The following is an 18439-nucleotide window of genomic DNA, read 5'->3' as shown; positions in this document are numbered from 1 at the left end:
CCCCCATGAGGAGAACTTCAGCCTGCTTTTGGAGAACAGGGGCTGGGTGAAGTCAATTTCCAGTGAGGTTTTACTGTACATAGTTGCTCAGTACTTCTATTTATTAACTTCTCTTAAAATCCCGTTTTCGGTTTTTCCCATTGAAGTGCCCAGGTCAACTGGCTCCATTGTCTGTACTTCTTTGCTAATCTATTCTGGGTTTTATCCTCTTAATCTTGACAGAGTTGTGGTTTACTTTAAATTTTTGGTCATATGTCTTCAAATTCCATTGAGTTTTCTATAACTGGCTCATCGACTTACCTGCCACTTTAATTTCTGTCATTGGTTATTCCCTGTAGCTTCTGAGTTCATTATGTGATATTCCAGTTTCATATTTCTTTTACCTTAAGTCCACTGACTTTTTGTTCTATGTATCTTATCTCTCTCTCTCAGAATCATATTAACCGAAAGAGCTCTATCCCCAACATTCAATTTAGACTTCAAGATTTATAATTCTAAACTTTTATTCCTTAGCTTGTTTAAAAAAAAACAAAATAAAACCAAACCCTTAGCAAATTTGCAGTGAAGAATATGATAAAAGTTAGAAACATTTAAAATGGATAAAGATCTAAATTGACCTCTCTTAAATTTGACAGTTGATGTTTTACTGAAGCTAAGCTGATAGAGGATTTACAGACATGTATTCCTTTTTATATTTTATCTGTGCTTTGAATTTTTACTTTGATGTGCTAGCATTTGTGTCATCACTATTGGTACTCGTTATTGTTTTTTCTTTTTAAAAAAATGAACTTTAAAATTATTTGCTTAGCCAAATTGATTTAAACGTATATTCAGATTTATAGTGGAAATTACTTAAAGAAAATCTTTATTGCTTATTTTTCCTATGTTAATGTAAATTTTAATATTTGATAATGTAACATAGATCCATATCCTATTTCTGCTTCAGTGTGAATATGATATTGACTGTCTTTTGCATTTTTAGCCAGACTTTATCATTCATGATGATGACCAATCTCAATTCATTAATTAACTTATCCTAAATAATTTTGTGTTAATGTCTTTCAGTTGATGATTATGACCTCAAAAAAGATGTTCTTCTAAAAACGCAAAATAGTACACTAGACTTTCATGGAAATGAAAAAAATAAATTTAAAGACCTTAGAAAATTCACAGAATTCAGTACATTATGAATCACAGGGTCCTTTCTGATTTTACTCCTGTCTTCCCCTGAGTTACTTTACCTATCTCTTTCTCTTGCAGGAATTCCTAGTTTAGGTAAAGTTAATCTTAACACTGCACCTTGAGTTCATAATTTGTATCATTTGCATAATGTATTGTTTAGTTAGTTCTTTACTCTGCCTCTTTCTCAGTGGTATGTAAATATCACGAGACCCAGAACCATTTCTGTGTTTTTTACTCTTTTGTCTTCAATGTCTTGTACAGGATCTGAGATCATTGTGAATTCTGCTCTTAAACTAAAATCGATTATCTTTTGAACCTGAGACCAAGATCCAGAACAACTATTCCCCTTTCTGAACTCAAGGCTTTTTGTTGAAGATTCCTCTGTCTTTCAATGCTGTTCCCTCTCAAAGTGCTTCTAAGTTATTTCACACCTCTGGGACCTTTTGCATAGATCTTCTTTGGTCTGTTTTCCTGACTTTTAACATTCTTCTCGTACATACATGAGCATTTCTGTTACACAATTACATGCCTGTATGAATTTGTCACATGGTAACTCTGCTTTTTATCACAGAGTAATTCTGGAATGACTAATTGTCAAATGGATCTCATGTAAATTTATGTGATTATCATTTTTATGTATTTGGTCTTTGTTTTCATTCATATTATTTTTTTCTGTAATCAGATAGCAAGAAAACGACACAAGGTTATTGGCACTTTTAGGAGTCCTCCTGGCCATACCCGACCCCCAGCTTCTCTTAAGCATATTCATCTAATGCCTCTTTCTCAAATTAAGAAGGTACTGGACATAAGAGAAACAGAAGGTATGCTCACTGGATAAACTGTTAGCAAATGAAAATAATTTTATTCATTGTTTTTGAGTTGTTTTTTTGTTTTAAACTGATAAACTCTCCTTTTATTTTTATTTTTATTTTTTAAAGATTTATTTATTTGAGAGAGAGAGAGTGCTAGCGTGTTGGCTGGGGGAGGGGCAGAGAGAAGGGGAGGGAGACGATCTCAAGCAGACTCGCCACTGAGCCTGGAGCCTGACATGGGTTTGATCTCACAACTCTGAGATCATGACCTGAGCTGAAATTAAGTGTTGGGCGCTTAACCAACTGAGCCACCCAGGCACTCCTAAACTGGTAAATTATCTTTAAATACAGTTGGTTAGTTTTGTAATTTTTCTTAGACATCTATCCCCACTCTTCTCTAGGAACCTACTTGATATCTTACTTTTCTTAAATGAAAATGCTCTCTCAACCTGTGGGATATCTTCCATCCCTTAAGGGATAAAGTAGCTTTTAAATGGTTCTGTGTCAAGATAGTGCCCTAGGGGCACCTGGGTGACTCAGTGAGTTGGGCCTCTGCCTTCGGCTCGGGTCGTGATCCCAGGGTCCTGGGATGGAGCCCCACATCCGGCTCTCTGCTCAGCAGGAAGCCTGCTTTCCCCTCTCTCTGCCTGCCTCTCTGCCTGCTTGTGAGTTCTGTCAAATAAATAAATAAAATCTTTAAAATAAATGATGTGAAAGTTAAAAAAAAAAAAAAAAGATAGTGCCTTAATCTAGCCTCTTACCACAACAAAACTTACTTTTATTCCTTCAGAATCCAAAAGAAATCACGTCTATTGCCTGTACTCTGCATCTTATTCCTTCCCTGTCAGCAATGGCTGCATTGCTAGAAATATGTTTAGGATATGGCCAGGAAAGAAGTACTTGAATAAATGCACCCAAAGTAACTATGGTAGAATTAACATGGGTCAAATGTGTATTAAGGAGAGTTTCTACTCAAGCTTGATAGTGTTAGGGAGATTCTCTGAAGGCCTGAAATTACCAAAAGTTTATACCTACCAAAACCAGTATCATCTGGTTAGTTGGCATCTAGTGATGTGTGTGTATGGCCCTATTTTAGATGTTAGACATAATGTTTTTATGGTGTAAGCTGGTTCCATTACTGATCCGGCCCACTAATAATGGAAGACTTTGAAGTTTATGAGAAACAAAGAAAACTTGAACAGCAACTTATATTGTTACCTTGATTTGGTTGTCAAATTCTGGATTTATTAAGGGTTATAATAGTGCCTTTATTTAAATCACCTCCATATTTTTGGATTTGACTTATAGATTATAATTATTATTTAAAATAGGTTCTGTTTTAGCATTTTGGTTCAAAAACATTTTGTAACAGTTTTGATATTTGGATATTTTATTTCTTTGAACTTGATTTAAGTTACCAAATTAATCTTATACCATTTTAATTTAAAACTTAAATTCAGGAATTCTAAGAAATGATATAATCTAATTCAAAAAACTATCTCATAGAAAATATTAAATTTCATAGAAAATACTACTTAATGTCAGTAAATTTCATTGTTGGTTTCTTACATGGTACTTACTATTATAATTTTTACCAGTGTTTCAATGTAATATGGATGTTCTTTGTCCAGTTAAAAATAGAGGGATAGAAGGATCTCCTTGGGAAAAAAAAAATAGAGGGATGAAAAGGGTGGAGAAGAGATAATTTTATTGGAACTTTATTGCTCTGAGGAAACTAAGCTTGAATAAATCTATCATTTCTAAGGAGTAACACTTAATGTTTATACTTATTCTGGAACCTTAGATTGCCATAATGCTTTTGCCTTGCTCGTGAGGCCACCAACAGAGCGGGCAAATGTGCTGCTCAGTTTCCAGATGACATCAGAGGAACTTCCAAAAGAAAACTGGTTAAAGATGCTATGTCGACATGTAGCCAATACCATTTGTAAAGCGGACGCTGTAAGTTCTTAAACAACTATTAAAATGAAAGTTTTAACTTCATTGCAATGCATTCAGACTAACCCTGTACCTTTCTGATGACTCGGTGATTATGAATGTAGGAGAGTTTTAGTTTTACATGAATTGAGGAAAACTGGTTTAAAAAGTTGTTTTGGAAAAGATTTTTAAAAATATAGACACACGGACATTTTGAGTCCCTAACTTACAGATAGGTCCTCAAAGCCTAATAGCTCCTGTGCCTTTCTGACTGAGTGAGGCTTTTGGGACTTGTTCTGATGTACCCTGAGATTTTTATTGGTGCTCTTTGACCTGGCTGTTTGTAAAATAGAGGGCATCTTGTTCTAGTCTTTTATCTTATTGAAAGCAATAGATGAGTTGTAGCAAGTTGTTTTTTCTGTTCGGCAAATTGCCAATCCGGTTTTCTCAACCCAACCTCTGAAAATCAAATACCATTATGAATATATAATTATCTTACACAGTTTAACATGCAGATACATGAGAAAATCAAATTACTAAAGTTAAATGACTCACAGAAATCAGAGAGCCTATAGGAGATCTTGGATGAAATCTAGATCCCTTAACAGATAATTTGATATATTTTCTTCATTATATATGGGAGAGACGTGATAGACAGGTATAGACCCTTTCGTCCTTGTACAAATGACATAGATAGAGGAGAATGTATTGATAAACAACCCTTTTCAGTACAGTAGCACCATAATGGAAATTTACCTTGGACATTCCTGTTGGAATATTATTTTATCATAGTTAAGTCTGACCTTGAAGACTATTGAGGTATAATTTTAGTGGTTTATAGAGTAGATAATATTTGACTAAAACCTCCTTAAATGTTGAGAACAATTAACAGACCTTTTTTTTTTTAATGAGGAGATTTAAATGTTTTTCTTTTTTTTTTTTTAAACATATTTTATTTATATGTTTATTTTTGAGAGAGAGAGATAAAGAGAGGATGAGAGCACAAGTTGGCAGAGAGGTAGGCTCTCCTCTGATCAGGGAGCCTGATGCAGGACTCGATCCAAGGACCCTAGGATCATGACTGGAGCTGAAGGCAGATGCTAATGACTGAGCCACCCAGGCACCCAAGATTTCAGTTTTTGACAGGGAAAACCAAAGAATAAAATCCTGAGATTGACTACTTTGTCCTAATTGTCATTTACAGAACACTTCATCCGGCACGATTTGGTTTTGTTTTTGTTTTTTTAATTTCTATGGGCCAACAATATGTTGTTATAAATAAAAGATTGTTCCACAAAAAGGTTCACAGAAGGCTAGTGCATACAACAGTACTAGCTTGAAAAATGATGGAGACAGCTTTTGTTAGAAAGCTTACAAAAATGCTCATTGTTAGGAGGAATTTTTTTTTTTCACAGCTCTCTAAGAATGCATATACAAAATGGATTCTTGTAGTATAGTGACTGCCTATTGTAGAAATTACTCCTACATTTATCATGTCAGACTAGATGGCTTATGTAGTTCTTTCCAAATTTATAACCATAATACTGAAGTGCTCTCAGTGGAAAAATTTCCATAAAATAATCTACTGAATTACTAGCCATAGGATGGCTAATAATTCTGGAACTAAAATATAAACAGCTAATGGAAAAATTTCATACATTAGCCACAAGATGGCAGCAAATGTTTAACTATGTCCTGATTTATACTTAAATCACAAAATTCTTTCAAGTTGTGAAATTTTGTTACTAAGAAATATTTTGTAAATTGAGATATTCTCACTGACTTCAGTTGAGTTCTTTCCCACATTTAAAATACTACATAGAGTAAATTTTAAAAAGCCCTGAGTTGATATCTTACCATTTGATAACATTTGCCTGTTGAAGATTTCTAAATAAACACACACACACACACACACACACAGTGTAAAGATAAAATTTTCTTGATTCTTTCAATCAGTAGTTTTTGTCCTTCTATTACAAATTTTGGGTTACCTAAACAATGGGAGCTTACTTAATTAAAAGTCAAAGTAATATAGCTGACTTATTCTGTACTGTTTCATTCTTCATGCTCATTTATAAATGACTTAAAAATTTTGAGCTGAAATGAAACCTAATCTAATCTCATTATTTTACCTGTGACATTAGGGACAAGAACGTAAAGCTTACATTAGAACCCAGGTATTCCGATTCTTGGTTAAACCCTTTTGTATAGCTTTTCTCCCCATGGATACGGTGTCCCATTGTCTGTTTTTTTAGAATTTAACAGTAGAGTTTTAATCTGTTGAGAGTTTTATCTCTCAGAATACTTAGGTTTGTATTTTTGTTCTCTTGCCAGCATGTAGCCTTTAAATGTATGGTCCATACTCTTAAGGTTCATATATTGCCTAAGACCAGATGGTAGCTTTCTAAAGCCATTGCAGATTTCTAATCTCAAATATCAAAAGTATAATTTATTAACAAGTGGATTTAAACAATGTTATTCTTCCACTGCCCCTACTGAGGAAGTAATTTGAAAATTAAATGCCCAATGCTGCAGTTCAGTTCTTTTTTTTTTTTTTTTTTTTTTTTTTTGCAGTTCAGTTCTTTTACTACTTACTAATTCTTCAGATTTCTTTAAGAAAATCAAGTTTTAATATTTTAGTCAAATCACCTGGCTACTTTTCAGTAGCAATATTCATTCTTAGAAATTCTGTTTACAAGTTTAAGAACTAGCTACATGAATAATAGACTGAAAGTGGAACATATAAGAGTTTGTGCTTCTGAGCCAATGTTATTTATAATGGAGTTATTATGATTTGTACTTAAAATTATTCTGCTGGTTATTAGCCACACATAATAAGTTGCTAATATAAATATTTGTTATTGGTACTATTTTAATTTGGCTAAAGCAGACGTTCTGAGCTGTAAATATGATTATAGAGCTTGAGGAAATCACTGACGCACAAGCTAAGGGGAGGCATCATGATACTAGTTACTTTTTCTTTAGCATCTGTGTTTGAAGACTAGTAGGAGAGGAGAGCTTAAGGAAAAAAGGGTTTGATAACTCACGTGTGTGGGCTCATTAGCTCAAGATGTCAGAAATGCTGGAAAATTTCTTTTGAATTAACACCCATGAATAAATTTGTAGCTGAGATTTAATTTCTCCTGAAATTAATATGTCTCTCATTGGGAGAAATCAATTACTACTTTCTTTCTTTTTTTTTTTTTTTTTTTTGAAGATTTTATTTATTTATTTGACAGACAGAGATCACAAATAGGCAGAGAGAGAGAGAGAGAGAGAGAGAGAGGAGGAAGCAGGCTCCCCGCTGAGCAGAGAGTCTGATGCAGGGCTCGATCCCAGGACTCTGAGATCATGACCTGAGCCGAAGGCAGAGGCCTTAAGCCACTGAGCCCCACAGGCGCCCCCAATTACTACTTTCTAATCTTAAAATTTGCAGATCTGTCTTTAGAACGAGTCTTAGGTACATGTGAATTTGGGGCTTACTGAAGAACTCCTTCCCTTTCTAGCCTTTAATCCTTGAGATATGTTGAGTAAATCATGAAATGTTTTTAGAATTATATTAGTATGTTATTAAAAGTGAGTTTTAGTTCTAGCATAAATTTTATTTTTATTTTGGAAATTTAGAAGAGTAAAGTTTTTTTTAGACGATTAATTTAGGGGAATAGAATAAAGTTTTTATTTGGAGGGACTTTGCTTTTACTGATAATTACTTTTTAAAAAGTCTGGTATGTGGTTATGCTGTATTTTATTTATTAATTTCTAATATTTGAGAACATTTTATAATATCAATGGAACTTAATCTTAAGACAAGTTCAACTTTTTTTACATTTCAGTGTTAGGTATTATAAAAGATAGTAAAAATAATTATGGTCAAAATTATTTCATCAAAACTTTAAATGCTTGATGTTAGTCTTCATACAATTTACTTTTTGACATAAAGTTCTTTGGCTGCAAGAAAGAACATTTAATTTACTTCACTAATAGGAATATCTCTTAAGGTTGGGCTGGTGTCTTCTTGGTATTTCTTCTGCTGTTGATTTTTAGCATAGTTGCCTGGGATTGTATAAATGGAGTTGAGTAGAGAGGTACTCATCAGGTTTATAAGAGTATATAACCGATTACTATGGTAATGAGGAGGTAGATGAGTAGTGCAATTGCCTACTATTTTTGAGGCCAATAGGTTAAGCCTGAGGAGTTTAGCCAAGATTCAGGAATAAAAAGCTCACACAAGATATAGTATGAAGCCAAGCTGAGAGCTTAAGAAAAGAACAAAGCCATAAATCACTCTTTCTGGCAATGGTTATGGTGAATTTCCCACCATTTCCCTGTGGCTTTAGACAGTCTCAATATCCAATCCTCTGCAGAAGTGCCTGTCAGAGAAGCCTGAGTGGGGACGAGAGAGGAAAAACTTCGGGAAAGACCAGGTCACGACAGGAAGCCCAGAGTAAGTTTTTTAAATATTTGGAGTAGAGAGAATGGGAACTGTTAATAAGACAAGACTAGTAGAAAAAAACCGTGGAATAATAAAGAAGAGTTTCTCCTACTTTACATTTTTGTCTGTGATTTGCCCTATTTACCTTTCTCTGTGTAGAGAGAACTAAAGGAAGTGTTTCCATCTTTATATCTTCGCAAACAGCTATACGTCTTCTCAGCCACTAGAGCTACCTAGGTGCTTACTCTTTCAGGCATTCTGAACCCAGAGCTTCTAGAAATGTAAAAGACCCCCTATATCTACCCTAACCAAATTAGAAGTAGTTTATTTGTTTGTTGAGAGAAAACAGGAAGCCATCTGCTCTCTTTTCAGTTCAAAGTTTGTTATTATATGCTTAATAATAGTTAAGATAGCAATAGGAAAATATCTCTTTTCTTTATTAGCAACTGCTTAGGGATTTCGTTTTATATTCATATTGTGAATTTTACTCTCTAACTTAAATGGAAAAATAATATTTGCACATAAGAAAAAATCAAATGGACAGAAGTATACTCCAGTAAAACATATGCCCTTGTCCCACTAGTCTTTTTTTCAGCAGTGCAACTTTTGACAGTTTCATCTATCTTTCCAGAAAAAAAGAGTGTAGACACATCGATTTCTGGTTAGATGTATTCTTAGGTAATTTTCTATCTATAATTCTATTTATAAATGAGATCTTTTAGCTAAATTGTTTTCTAGTTGTTTTGTATGTAGGTTAATGTTTGATATGGATGTTAGTTTTGTAACTAGTCACTTTTATTAAATTAATTCTCCTATAGCTTCTTATTGTGTCCCACCTAATTCTATTGGATCTTTCAGTGTTTAATTTTTTTTCAAGATTTATTTGAGAGAGAGAGAGCGTGCGCATGAGCAGGAGGAGCAGAGAGAGAGGGAAAGACGATCTTAAGCAGACTCCATGCTGAGCGTGGAGCCCATTGTGGGGCTCAATCTCACAACTATGAGATCATGACCTGAGCCAAAAACTGAGAGTCTGACACTTAACTGACTTCACCACCCAGGCATCCCTTAAGTGTTTAATTTTTTAAAAATGTCTTGGGTTGACCAATTGAGAGTGAGCATTGATGAATTACTTTGAATTTTGAAAACAAAACATCATGAGGGAAGAGATATTTGTGTCAAAACATCCCTTTTCTGAATTTCCTTTTGTATCTAGGAACATAAAAAACTTCTATCAAATAGGTTTTTAATATATGTTTGTTGATTGAATGAAAGCCAGTTTGAAATGAAATCAGATGAAACTAAAATTGAAAATGAAATGAGAACAAATTCAAATTCATAAAACTAAAGTTACAGCTGTGCTTAGTTTATGGTGTCATATGTACAGCAATGAAGGAAATGTGATCCCTTTATTATAAGATGTAGGAAATCTTAATGCAGAACCTTACAGGTGTATGTGAATGGGGATAAGGAAGACTCAGGGATAGGCAGAACTTGAATCACAGTCCTGACTGCTTTGTTTCTCATAGTTTCTCATAAATACATATATATTAATAGTTTTTCTTTTTTATTTTTTAAAGACTTACTTATTTTAGAGAGAGAGCCCATGAGAGAGCATGGCAGTTGGCTGGAGGGGGGCAGGAGCAGAGGGAGAGAAAGTCCTCAGCAGACTCCCCGCTGAGCATGGAGCCCAACATAGGGCTCGATTTCATGACCCTGAGATCATGACCTGAGCCAAAACCAAGAGTTGAGGCTTAACCGACTGTGCCATCCAGGTGCCCCTCAGTAGTTTTTCTCTATGCTGGCAGTAACCAACTAGAAGGTATAGGAAAGGAAGACCCCTCTTTCCAATAAAACTTGGTATAAATTTAGGAATAGCTTTGTAAGAGATAAATGAAAGTTTACTATTTTAAGGAAACTATATAATACTTTGCAGAGAAATCTATGATGTTCCTGAATGAGAATGCTGACTAACAAGGATGTCAATTCATTGTAGTTCTTATAAAATCCTACAGGACATTACTGGATTTTCACAGAATGACTCCAAAGATAATTTTTAAAGAAAAAGCAATAATAAAAAAAGTAAAGAACTATACTTCTTTTATGAGATATTACATTATATTTTTAAAGTTACAATGATAAGAACATTACTGCACAATGAAAAGGATAAATGTCCTTGAAATAAGACTTTACACATGATAAATATAGTACTTTAACAATTTAATAAGATTGTTAACATATGGTGCTACGATAGTTGGTTAAATACGTAGGGAAAATTAGATATATATCCTAACCTCATATCCACATAAGTTTATAGGTAGAGTCGTGAGTTAAAAGTGAAACCATTAAAAAACTTGTAAGAAAATGTAGTTGTAGGTGGTGAATTTTGAATCTTGTTTTGCTTTCTTTGATGTTGAGTTTTAGGCATTCTCTGTATATTCTGGATATTAATCCCTTCTCAGATATGTCAGTTATATGATGTATATTTTCTCCTGTTCTATTGGATTGCTTAGTTGATAGAGTCTTTTGTACAATGTTTACCAATTTTTATTAAATCTCTTTTTTTTTCTTTTGTTGCCTTAGTTGATAGAGTTGATAGAGTCTTTTGTACAACATTTACCAATTTTTATTAAATCTCTTTTTTTTTTGTTTTTCTTTTGTTGCCTCTGCCTGTGGTGTTATATCCAAGATAGTACTGTTAAATCTAGTATCTTGAAGGTTTTGACCTATGTATTCTTATCTTCTAAGAGTTTTATAGTTTTAGTTCTTATATTTAGATCTTTGATCTATTTTGAATTAATTTTTGTGTGTGGTATAAGGTAAGGATCCAACTTTATTCTTTTGCCTGTGGATATCTAGTTTTCCCAGCATCTTTGTTGAAAAGGCTGTCCTTTTCCTATTGAATAATCTTAATGCCCTTGTCAAATCATTTGACCATATTATATGAGGGTTTATTCTGGGCTCTCCATTCTGTTTCATTCCATTCTATTCTATATCTTAATGCCAATACAGTACCTTTTTGATTATAGTAGTTTTTTTTTTTTTTTCTAAGATTCATTTATTTTAGAGAGAGAGAAGAGAGTGGGGTGTAGGGTGGGGCAGAGATTCTCCAGCAGACTCCCTGCTGAGGGAGGAGCCTGGCATGGGGCTCAATCCCATGACCCCAAGATCAGGACCTGAACTGAAATCAAGAGTCAGATGCTCAACCAACTGAGCCACCCAGGCACCCTTTAGTAGTAGGTTTTTAAACCAAGAAGTTTGAGACTGCCAACTTTGTGCCTTTTTCCCAGGATTGTCTTGGCTATTTGGGGCCCCTTGTGATTGCATATGAATTTTGGCATGAAATTTTTTTTTCTTTGCCAAAAAGTCGCTGGGATTTTGATAAGGATTTTATCAAATCTGTAGATTGCTTTGGGTAGTACTGACATGTTAATATTAAATCTTCCAATTCATGAACACAGGATGTTTTTCCAATTATTCATGTATTTTTTAAATTCCTTTCAGCAACAACATTTTGTAGTTTACAATGTATGTCTTTCATCTCTTTGATTAAGTTTATTCCTAAGTATTTTATTTTTTTCTGATGTGATATTTATTTCTTAAGGAGAAGAAAGTAGAGGCATTTTGTGTTAGAAAATAATGAAATGATAAAATTAATTCTCAAATAATCAGAAGAGACTTTTATCATCTGTTCATTAATAGTAATTCCTTTGAGTATCTAATGATATGGAAAACCATAATATACAGCTAATTGAAAAATATAAGATATAAAACTGAATAGAACCACTCAAATTTTGTTAAAATAAAACACTTTTGCATATAAAAATATATGTAAGAAGTGTGTGTAAATGTAAATAGCAAATGATCAGGACACTTGTGGGTGTGGAGGCCAAGAAAAACAAACAGTTAACTTGCAGAGATCACAATCCTGCAAGACAGGAGTCTCCCTTGGTTTACAGATGTCCTAGAGATTTACAAGTAACTCAGTTCCTCAAGCCCTAACATCGCCCTCCCCTCCATAAAATTGAAGGAGGCTGAGGTTGAAGAAAATGGAAACAAAGCTAAACCTAAATCTCGCTAACAAGAACACTTGATAGGAGAAATGTGACATTCCACCAGGAAACTCCCAATTATCATCATGTTAGTGCCTCTTCAGTGGGAGAACAGCCTTGACTTGATAATAACCAGGCCTCCAATATCCTGACAGTCTTCTTTACCCTGATAGCCCTTCTGAACATCTCCTTTGTCCTCACTTACTGCTGAGCCAGCAGTCGTGGCCCAATTATCTACTGCCGAGTCCACCCCCACTCTGCCTTTAAAAACTCTGACTGTAATCCAGTTCGGGGTCCAAGTCCCTACTCCGCTGTGTCGGGTATACTTGGGCCCAAGCTTAAGCTTGTCAAATAAACCCTCATGTGATTGCATCGGTGTTGGCTCCTTGGTGGTCTCTTGGACATGAAAACTTGGGCTTAACAGTGGGTAATTTTCTTATTTTTAAAATTTTCTTTCAAATTTTCTATAATGGGGGGCGCCTGGGTGGCTCAGTGGGTTAAGCCTCTGCCTTCGGCTCAGGTCATGATCTCAGGGTCCTGGGATGAGTCCCGCATCCGGCTCTCTGCTCAGCAGGGAGCCTGGTTCTCCCTCTCTCTCTGCCTGCCTCTCTGCCTACTTGTGATCTCTCTCTCTCTCTGTGTCAAATAAATAAATAAAATCTTAAAAAAATTTTTTTTCTATAATGGAATTTTTTTTTTACACTCAGGAAAAATATTAATATTTTTAAAAATTACTGATGATTGCAAGTAATATTACCTCATCAGAATTAGATAAGTGACAGTCTTTTAGCAAATGGACAAAGTGGAAAGAGAGGGTCTGGAATAGGCATGGTGAATTTGCTTGTTTTAAGAAGCTTTGGCAAAATCAAGCCTGTCTATGTGGATGTCAATGGTAGAGAGCCAAACAAGCAAACTGTAGAGTATGATTTTTAAGACTATTTGTTTGCAAGGGGGTTTAACATTTTATTTTAAAGAACTACTGTGCATTGTTTTGTTTCATAATTCCTGTGGGTTAAATATGCAGATATTTTCTACATTTTGCATATGAGAACATTTTCAGAAAAACCAATATTCACAAGGTTGTATTAAATTCTCTCTGGCCACAGAATGACAGTGGTGGAGGTTAGTCTCAATAGTGCTAGACTAGTGGGGAAACTTGATTCATGACCTAGATTTATAAATTTAAAGTGCAAATTGGTTATAGGAGTATGCAAAAACATTTTGTCTCCCCTGCTTTTTTCGAAAAGTCCAGATGTAATTTGAGCAAGTGATATTTTGGATTACTTGGAAATTAGCTGTCTCATTTAAGGTTAATTTTGATCAGTGTTCTTGGCCTATATGAACTCTTTGACTCCTTTTAGAATGTAACATAAACTACAAACCTGTTCCTCAGAAAACTGACCTTTGCATTTATGAACACACAGAATTTTGCACAGGATTTCAGGGAGGTTGCCTACCTCCTATTTCTATCCATTAGCACTCCTAGGATGATCACAGATTCAGAACCTCCAATTTAGAATCCATCTAGATGTTGGTTGAGGAAGAAAGGAAAAAGGAAAAAGTCTAAGTTTTAATTTGAGATAATCTCAAGGGAATTGTTTCTTGATGTTGGTTTTATAGCAGACTTTATACTGAAGCATTATGTCCACTAAGGTTCTAACTTGTTGGTTTTAAGGTTGTTAAAAAGATTTTGTATTGAGTTCTTGTTTCAGTTGCTTTGGTGTCCATAGTCCTTGGAATGTATTTTTCATTTAGTGAATGCTAATTTTTTACTCTCCTTAAATTAGTACACTTAAGAGTTGAAATTATGTCAAGCATATAAAAAGCCCGAGTAGCTTCGTTTGTATATACTCCCATGTGCTTAGAGCCTTGATTTTAGAAACAGTTGTGTATTTTTATTTTGTTTTACTGATTTATTTTAAAATAATAAAAAAGGTTTATTTTTTTCAACAGGAGAATCTTATCTATAGTGCTGATCCAGAATCCTTTGAAGTAAATACTAAAGATATGGACAGTACATTGAGTAGAGCATCTAGAGCAATTAAAAAGACTTCAAAAAAGGTGAGTCTTAGCTTATTATTTAACATATCTCCAAAATGTATTTTTCAGAGTATACTAAAATAATATTGCCATAAATACCAGTATAAGGATAGTCTAACAGAGCTGTTTTCTTGGTTCTAGGAAATGGCGCATAGAGATAATAGTTTTAGTTCAGCAAATTCTTTTGCTCAGTAATTATAACAACTTGTTATCCCTCCCATTCTTGTTATAGTGATGCTTCTATGCCCCATGCTTCACTATAAATGTACTGGAGGTCGTTTAGATGTAGATATGTGTACATTCATCTTAAATATTGCCTCAGATATTTTTTGGCAATGGGCACTGACAGAATCAGGAGACCTGGGATCTATTCTTGATCATAAGTATGTTTTAGTTTCCTAATGATGATCATCACTTCCCTTCTTAGCCTATCAGAGTTGAGGACTATGTAAGAATGTTGGCAGTGGGATATTTATTTATTCATTTAAAGTGGGCTCCAAACCCAGCATGGATCCCAATATGGGGCTTGAACTCACTACCCTGAGGCAAAATCAGGCAGCCACCACTGAGCCACCCAGGCACTCCATGTAATGAGACTTCTTAAAAGTAGAACTAGAATTTTAATAGTTCGAGCAAAATTTGCAGTCATGATCTATAATTTTTTGTTATTGTTTTCGAGGGGAGGCCTTCTACTTTATTTAACCATCTTTGTATCTCCTAGCATTTAATGTATACTAGATAAACATGTTGAATAATGTCAAATGAGCTCTTTCACTTTTTTAATAAATAACTTGAGGTTCAAGTGGCCTTGGACTAAAGATTTCACAACCAAATTTTAGCAGAATCCGATAAAAACCCAGGTTTCTAATTTTCCAGTCCAGTTTTTTCCAGCCTGTTTTCTTTCTCCCTTTGGGCTATAGTGCTTTATGAGTGCATGGTGGAATAGTCTGCAATATAGTACTTCATCTTCTCACACAGTTTTGTCCAAAGAAATTCTAATTCTGCCGTATACCATTTGTAGAAAAACGTCATGTATATTTGGCATTGTTTATATTCTCATCAATTGTATTAAATTTATCTATGCTTAATTAATTGTAACTCCTTTTATCTCTAGGTTACAAGAGCATTCTCTTTTTCAAAAACTCCAAAAAGAGCTCTGCGAAGGGCCCTTATGACATCCCAAAGCTCAGTGGAGGGAAGAAGTCCTTCCAGCAATGACCAGCGTGTAATGAGTCGTCTGACTAGCACATCATCATTAGCAGTAAGTGGCTTTGATCTTATGGGCTAAAGACTTACTCATATTTATGGAGTTGGTCTGGAATTTGTGAACTTTTTGAAGATGGAAGTCTTGATAACTCTCTTTTTTTAAATCTCTAAACTTTTAGCCTCTTTATTGGGTAAAGGTAACTGAGAGAAACTTCACTTAATGAACTAGAGACATACTTAGTGTATAATTTGATATGAAATTTTATTGAGATTGAGATACATTAAAAAATCTAAGAAAAGGTACATGTTTTACTTAGGCCCCTCACGTTAGTGTAAGTAATAAAATGGTTCTGTTTATGGAGATTGGCTCCAAGAATACAGTGGAGATTGAGGTTTTTTGTTTTTTGTTTTTAAACTATTTCTCTGATGAGTAGAATATAATGAGGGTGATATGGATTCTAAATTCATATGTGGAGGATGATATAGTTCTAAATTTTTAAATGTTTTAAATATTTTTAAATGTTTTCTGAATAATTCAAATTCCTAGTGATGTCAGAATTATTAGATAATTAATATTAGGGACATTTCTAACATTTATTACTGTCACTAACTATGTGAGTGATGTATCTATTCTTTGTAAAATTATTATTGATCTAATCTACTAAGGTTAAGAAAAGCAAGTGACTGTTACTTCTTAGTTGTGTGTCCTTCAGCAAGTTTCTTATTCTCTTATCTTCATTTTTGCAGCTGAGGAGAAAAGAAGTTAAAAGTACTTAACCATATAGTGTTAACTATAAGGACTAAACACACACACACACACACACACAATGTGATTATCTAATGAGAGACAGTTTGAATAGTGGTTATCAACATGAACTCTGGAACTCACATGTTCAAATCCTGGCTCTGCTATTTGCTAGCTGTATGACTTTTGGCAAGTTATTAAAGATCTCTCTGTTTCAAGTTCACTATCAGTTAGATGAATTTAAGGTAGTAGTTGTAAGGATTAAATAAGTTTATATATGCAAATTGCTTTGAATAGTTCCTGGCACATAGTGAGTGGCCTAGTGTTTTATGAATGGTTACCTTTTATTATATGAAATTTATAGATAAGGTACTTCATACACAATAACTCTTATTTATATATTTATTTTTTAAAGCCTGTTCAGTCTCTAATTCAGAGACTTACAGTTTAACCTATGAGTATGTTTACACAAATTTTGGAGGAAGGTCAACCTTTCAGTAGGAGGGAAGTTATGCTTGATAATATAAATATATGCAAAGAAATTTGATAAAACGAATTAAAGTGGACAAAATACAGTTAGGCCAAAGTACTGCCCCTTCTTTATATCCTGCATCTATATAACTGTAACTATTATAAGCATTGCTTTTCAAATGAATATAATTGGATTTTACAGAAAATTTTTAGAAAATTATTTATGGTTTTGTCACTTTTATGTAGATAATATAAATAAGAAGTACTTAAAATATCTTTAAGACCTTCATGTCCTCTTCTCAATTGCTTATTTCTGTTCTAACAGATTGTCCATTCTGTTTCCACAAGCAATATAATTGGATTTACTAAGCATGTTTATGTACAGCGCTCAAACTCTTCTGGTGGGCGCTCTCAAAACTCCTGGTTTCGATCTGTCCGTCATTCTGCCTCACGAGCTAGTTTTTCAGAGATACTAGAAGGAAGTATTGATTTTTCAAATTTCAAAAAAAGTCCTATCCAAGTCATCTTTGACATTTGTGAAGAATTAGGAGATATGCCAAGCAATAATGGAAACAAGCCTCGTGAAAGTTTAATGTGAGCTTATTAGCTATTTGAAATTTGTATTTGTGAAAAAAGAAAGTATTCTTTCTTCACTGAATCATTATTAGGTGGGTGGGGACTTCTGAATTCACAACTTTATTTCTGCTTTGAATTCACAACAATTTAAGCTTGATAGAGATTCCTTGTGTATTGGCACATAAAAATTTTTTTGCTAGGTAATTTTACGTCCAGAAAAAAATCAATCCCCTTAGAAATTTTCCAATTTATGAAAATGATCATTTTACAAGAATAGTAATAATTTTGATGTAAAGTAGATTTTTATTCCAAATCTAATTCTTAATCTTAGATTTATGACATTTATATAAAATTCATGCTTTTTAATATGGCAAATCATAAACGTTTCCCTTGAAGAAAATGTAAGCTTTTATACTATCTACTTAAATCATCTTTGTTATCACCTGAATGGTAATTCTTTACCAACCTAGCTCTTTAAATACTGCATTTTACTACCTTGTTGATGAGAATTTACAGCCAGCTACCTTGTTGGCTCTAATTTTAGTTATAGTTAGACATTCATGTATGTTAAAATAAAGCAGTAGCTTTCTTTATAATTCATTTTGATTTATACCTGCTCTTCAGTTTTTGGTGTTCTTGTACATGTTCCTTTGTTATTATTGAAAATTCTTATGATGTTTAGCTTTGACCTCTGAAACAATAAATTTAGATAGCTTAGTAACTTAATAATCTCTGTTATCAGAAGTGCTGCTATTTTGCTCAGTTTTTATATGGAGCAAAATTATATACCTACACCTATATATGGATTATACACATAATGCAAAAACTGTAGGACTATATGACCTTTTAATTTTAGAGAATTATTTTTCATGAAGTAATTTCACTCCTCTTAATTTTGCTTTATGATTAAGAAGAAACCACTAGGGTTTGTCTTTTTACCTCAAAAATTTACTGATTTATAGTTTTCTCAAAGAACCTGAAACAGTCTTTA

General features: G+C 33.7%; 1 protein-coding gene and 1 pseudogene across 1 annotated transcript in view; one reads left to right on the top strand and one right to left on the bottom strand.

The window, feature by feature from the left end:
• LOC111149939 (epithelial cell transforming 2) overlaps positions 1–17420 on the top strand; it is a 61342-nt gene extending 43922 nt beyond the window's left edge. The window contains 6 exon segments of the mRNA XM_022507216.1: positions 1865–2003; positions 3799–3953; positions 14364–14471; positions 15565–15711; positions 17198–17374; positions 17376–17420. Coding sequence (XP_022362924.1) covers positions 1865–2003; positions 3799–3953; positions 14364–14471; positions 15565–15711; positions 17198–17374; positions 17376–17420 — 771 coding nt within the window.
• On the bottom strand, positions 7852–17712 carry LOC111149961 (annotated as a pseudogene).
• Positions 17713–18439: the final 727 nt, after the last annotated feature.

This window comes from Enhydra lutris, unplaced genomic scaffold (genome assembly GCF_002288905.1).
Source record: "Enhydra lutris kenyoni isolate GAN:26980312 unplaced genomic scaffold, ASM228890v2 scaffoldscaffold2, whole genome shotgun sequence".
Classification (NCBI taxonomy): domain Eukaryota; kingdom Metazoa; phylum Chordata; class Mammalia; order Carnivora; family Mustelidae; genus Enhydra; species Enhydra lutris.
This window is presented reverse-complemented; position numbering and strand designations above follow the sequence as displayed.